At 45.9% G+C, this 5,439-nt stretch overlaps 2 protein-coding genes across 2 annotated transcripts; both read left to right on the forward strand.

The window, feature by feature from the left end:
- The first annotated feature begins 820 nt into the window (after positions 1–820).
- On the forward strand, positions 821–1,770 carry LOC104499979 (UDP-glucuronosyltransferase 1-1-like). The gene is given in 2 exon segments (XM_010143561.1): positions 821–1,294; positions 1,297–1,770. Coding segments are annotated over 2 exon segments (948 nt in total).
- Positions 1,771–3,174: 1,404 nt separating this feature from the next.
- On the forward strand, positions 3,175–4,035 carry LOC104499981 (UDP-glucuronosyltransferase 1-1-like; the record flags this gene model as incomplete). The annotated part of the gene is made up of 1 exon (XM_010143562.1): positions 3,175–4,035. A coding segment is annotated over exon 1 (861 nt), but the record flags the coding sequence as incomplete, so codon positions are not given.
- Positions 4,036–5,439: the final 1,404 nt, after the last annotated feature.

The raw sequence follows: 5,439 nt of genomic DNA on the forward strand, positions 1-5,439 counted from the left end.
CCGTACAAAAGGGAGTCCCTAGAGATGCGGTAGTTTGGTAAATAACCTTAAAAAAATTCTGGTGTGCTATCAACCTCCATAGTAAATTACTGTATGGTCAAAATTACTTCTGTGCAATAATTTTCATGATTAGAGGTAACTGTCTGCAAATCCTGTCTATGCATTAGCTTTTTTAGCTTTCATGGCCCTGGGACATGCTCTTCCCAGGCTGATTCAGAAAGGTATTCCTGAGTTGCTAATCCAGTTTTAATTACAGCTGGCAAAACCCATGCCCTTGTCCTTCCTCCTTCCAGCCCCTACTTCACCCTTCCAAAAAGAGGCCTTTCAGGGAGATGAACTTTGACAGCCAATTTTCCATTTACATTACAGGGTCAAGCTATAAAACAGATAAAGAAACCAGACCATTTCCCATGTGAAGCATTAATATTTTTCTAATCTATTACAAATAGAAAATTCTTTGGACTGACAGGAAGGGAGGAATTTTCTTACACTGAAAATTCTTGTTGGGAATAATTAATGATCTGTTAATTAGCCCTTTTGAGCAGACCATTCTTTGAAATATCCTTCATATCTTAAATCCCTGTGTTCCTCCAATACATAGAGGTGGGTGTTTCCCAGTCTGACTGCTCTGCTGATTACTATCTGCCAAACTGACTGAACTTTAACACCTCTTAATCCATGTTTGCCATATCCATGATTACACATTTACCACACAGCAAATAAGTCTAAAGATCATCCAGAGAAATCACAGCACAGATTGCTTAAAAACTTGGAGCTGGGGGTATTCTTCCTGGGCAGCACTCACCAGGTTTTGGCCGAAATGTCCCCAGTGCTTAGTGCTCACCTGCGAGTCACGGTGATGCTGGTTCTGCTCCTGTCCATGCTCGGTTTGGCTGCTGGTGGGAAGCTGCTGGTGGTGCCACCGGATGCAAGTCCTTGGCTCAGCATGCGGGAATTGTTGGACAGTCTCAGTCAGAAGGGACATGAAATAGTCGTCGTTGCATCTGAAATCAGTTTACATATAAAACCATCAGAGAATTTTGTTATGAAAATTTACCCAATGCTTTTCATGAAGGAAGAGGTAGAGGGAAGTGTCCATTCTTTTTCACAGAATGTATCTGAAGAAGGACCTTTTCTGGAAAAATTTCTTAAAGTATACCAGAGACTGAAAAGCATCTCTGCCATTACTCTTGCTACCTATGCACACTTACTGTACAACAAAGAACTGGTCAGATATCTTGAGGAGAGCAGGTCTGACACTGTCTTTACAGACCCTGTACTACCCTGTGGGCAGATGTACTAGCAGAGCATCTTTCAGTTCCTTCCATGTTTTTACTACGGGTAATGCCATGTGGTTTAGATTTTGACGCCACTCAGCGTCCAATTCCTCCTTCTTATGTCCCCAGGGCATTTTCAGACCATACAGATCACATGAACTTTCTCCAGTGAGTGAAGAAACTAATTCTTGATGTATCAAATTATTTTCTCTGTGATTTCATATTTCAACCGTATGCAAAACTGGCGTCCGAGTTCCTCCAGCGGGACGTGACTGTGCTGGATCTCTTAAGCCAGGGTTCTGTTTGGCTCATGAGGTTAGATTTTGTGTTAGATTATCCAAGACCTTTGATGCCCAACATCATTTTCATTGGAGGAGTGAACTGTGCACACAAGAAGCTGCCTCAGGTGGGTCACGCTCTAATTGAGATTCTTGACTTCTGTGGTCACAAGGGTAGAGTTTTGTGTTGTAGATATGCGTTATGTTCCCATTGAGGATATGTTAGTAAAATACTCGTGAAAGTCACTATTTTTCTCTCACTTTCTTCCTCATTTTCCATTTTCTGTGTAGGCAGCTTAACCTTCTCTCTTATAAAGTATGCTCAGTTGAAGAAAAAACTCTGGGTTCTCCTAGTGAAGGTCTATGATGGGACTTAGTATCCAGCAGCCGAAGAGATTTTCAGAGTTTGTGGAAAAGTGTTGGATTTGTCTTACGAGCAGCTTCCATGGGACAGCCCAGAAAACCTTAAAATCTTTTTCCAGGCTCAAAAGCCCAGTTCTAAGGAATGGAGCCACAGAGCAGGTCTGATTTGACATGTCCCTCCCAGCATGACTGACACTGATAGACTGGATGCAGCCTTGGTCATTATTCAAACATCTCAGATGTAGCAGGTGCTTTGGGTGACTTGGATTTAGAAGATGCACACAGTTCTTACTGGAAAGCCTCCTCTGCTGCTCTCTGGCAGAACCTGCAGTTTTGTGCTATTCTTTTGCAGCCCTAGCTTTATCTTCACTCTTTATTAAAATTGTCTGCCATGGGGTGAGGTCACAAAGCATCTGTGGCAATTCTACCCATCTCCTAGTGATAGAGGTGGCTGTCGCACCTTACAGACATCTTCGCACATGTGGTAATGTGACACATGAACATTCACACACCACCACCACTGCTGGATGCTATGCTAGATTTGCCGTGACAAACAAAGAAGGCAGAGTTAGGTCCTGAATCGTTTTGTGGAAAGTCTCCCTCAAAGAATGTTCATACGTCTCTGCTCCATCCTCTGAGCTCCAGAGAGCCAACCCCTCCATTTGCTCAGGCAGGTCTCAGACACGAGGAGTAAAGCTTCATGTGGTGATATGTCCTGCAAAAAAACCTAGCATCCAGCTTCCATCTTCATCAGTCTTCCAAATCCAGAAACCATCTTAAACAGCTCTCTCACATCACCTACAAGTCCATCAGCCTCCTAGAGATGAGTCTTCAAAGAGATGGGGAGGGTGGGGACAGGTTTTCCCACCCTGCTAGGCTGACAGGTGGTGTGGATGGGACACATCTGATGCACTACGCAAAGGTCTGGCCAGAGGGAGGGCATCAGAAGTGCAGACCCACTCAGAAGCAGCCCTGCCTCCTTCCTGGGACACTCTTCACTGTTCCTTGAAGGGAAACAGGTGGGGATTACCTGGGGCATCCTCCACACACCACCAGCCTGTGGGCTTGGCTGAACTTAGCACCAGTTCTGCGGACTTTCATCAAATGAATGATTATACATTTACCACACAGCAAATATCTTCAGGATCAGAAGTTGCGTTGTAGCCCAGGTTGCTTAAAAGGGCGGAGCTGGTGCTGTTGCTTCAGTGTCACCAGTGCTTTTCTTCCTGGGCAGCACTCACCAGGTTTTGGCCGAAATGTCCCCGGTGCTTAGTGCTCAACTGCGAGTCATGGCGATGCTGGTTCTGCTCCTGTCCATGCTCGGTTTGGCTGCTGGTGGGAAGCTCCTGGTGGTTCCAGTGGATGGCAGTCATTGGCTCAGCATGCGGGAAGTGGTGGAAGGTCTCAGTCAGAAGGGACATGAAATAGTCGTCATTGCACCAGAAGCCACGTTACAGATAAAACCATCAGAGAATTTTGTTTTGAAAATGTACCCGGTTCCTTTCTCACAGGAAGAGATGGAAGAAAATTTTCAGGCATTTGCACAACTTACATTTCAAGAAGGATCTTTTCTGGAAAGATTTCTTAAAGTACACCAAGGGATGAAAAGACTTACTGATTTGTCTGTTTCCAGCTGCACGCACTTACTGTACAACAAGGAGCTTGTCAGGTATCTTGAGGAGAGCAAGTTTGACGCTGTCTTTACGGACCCTGTACTGCCCTGTGGGCAGATACTGGCGGAGCATCTTTCACTCCCTTCAGTGTTTTTTTTACGAGGAATACCATGTGGTTTGGAGTTTGAAGCCACACAGTGTCCAATTCCTCCTTCTTATGTCCCCAGGGCATTTTCAGACCATACAGATCACATGAACTTTCTCCAGCGAGTGAAGAATCTGATCTTTAACATCCCAAATTATTTTCTCTGTGATTTTTACTTTCAACCATATTCAAAACTGGCTTCCGAGTTCCTCCAGCGGGACGTGACTCTGCTGGATCTCTTACGCCAGGGTTCTGTTTGGCTCATGAGGTTAGATTTTGTGTTAGATTATCCAAGACCTTTGATGCCCAACATCATTTTCATTGGAGGAGTGAACTGTGCACACAAGAAGCTGCCTCAGGTGGGTCACGCTCTGATTGAGATTCTTGACTTCTGTGGTCGCAGGGGGGGAATTTTGTGTTGCAGGTAGGAATCAAATTCCCATTTGGAGAGAGGTGGGAAAATACTCGTGAAAGTCATTATTTTTCTCTCAATTTCTTCCTCCCTTTCCATTTCCTCTGTAGCCAGCTTTCCCTTCTCACCTACAAAGTGTGCTCAGTTGAGGCCTTTTTCACTGAATGTGTTCAAAGCCATTGTGTGTATCGATGTCTAAGCTGAAGGTTCCGCATTAACTTTCACGACGCGTTTTGCCCTGCTTGTGCTGATGAGTGGTTGAGCTTCAGCAAACATCTTCTGTAGAAGCAGTAACCTCTCAGTGCCAGGGGCCCTCCAGAAAAACCAGCACCTCTATTGCTTTAGGGCAGAGGATTCTTGGTTTTCACTGTTACAGATGAGATGGTTTTTTCTCTCAGCCATGGGTCCCGGTTGCACCAGGGCCCTTTCATTCTCAGTATTCCCCCAGAACGAAAACAGCTGTAAAGAATACCCAGTGGATGGCTGTCCCCGGCCCAGTACGAGCCAGGCAGTCGAGCTGCTCATCCCAAAAGGACATGAAAAGCTTGATCTTCTGCCAGACAACAATTTTGTCATGGGAGAATAGCACCAGGCACCAGTGATTGAAGCAACAGCACATTTCCAATCTAGGAGGCCTCAGAAGAAAAGTCGTTCTAGAAAAATCTTAACAGGCTGAGAAGAAAACGGCTCTATCCTCCACCTCCCCCAGCTTTCATGCTTTCATGCTGGGGATGGGCACAGTCATTGCAGAAGAGAAGAGCACACCTTCTGCACCAGCTTCAAGGGGTTATTCTGAGCCTAGTTCTTCAGGCTGTCACACATCTCTTGGAGAAAAGTCATCAAAATCCCCATTCACTGGTACCTTTGCAGGTATTTTAGAACTTCCCAGATGCTTAACGTACTATTTTTGTCACACTTCCATCTTCATCGGTCTTCTCACTCTAGAAACCACCTTAACCAGCCTTACACATCACCTACAAGTCCATCAGCCTCCTAGAGATGAGTCTTCAAAGAGATGGGGAGGGTGGGGACAAGTTTTTCTCAGGGGGGAGGGAGCAGCCCCTGCTAGGCTGACGGGTGGTGTGGATGGGACACATCTGATGCACTTTGCAAAGGTCTGGCCAGAGGGAGGGCATCAGAAGTGCAGACCCACTCAGAAGCAGCCCTGCCTCCTTCCTGGGACACTCTTCACTGTTCCTCCAAGGGAAACAGGTGGGGATTACCTGGGGCATCCTCCACACACCACCAGCCTGTGGGCTTGGCTGAACTTAGCACCAGTTCTGCGGACTTTCATCAAATGAATGATTACACATTTTGGGCGGTGTGGATGGGACACATCTGATGCACTACG

This window comes from Buceros rhinoceros, unplaced genomic scaffold (assembly GCF_000710305.1).
Source record: "Buceros rhinoceros silvestris isolate BGI_N320 unplaced genomic scaffold, ASM71030v1 scaffold3749, whole genome shotgun sequence".
Classification (NCBI taxonomy): domain Eukaryota; kingdom Metazoa; phylum Chordata; class Aves; order Bucerotiformes; family Bucerotidae; genus Buceros; species Buceros rhinoceros.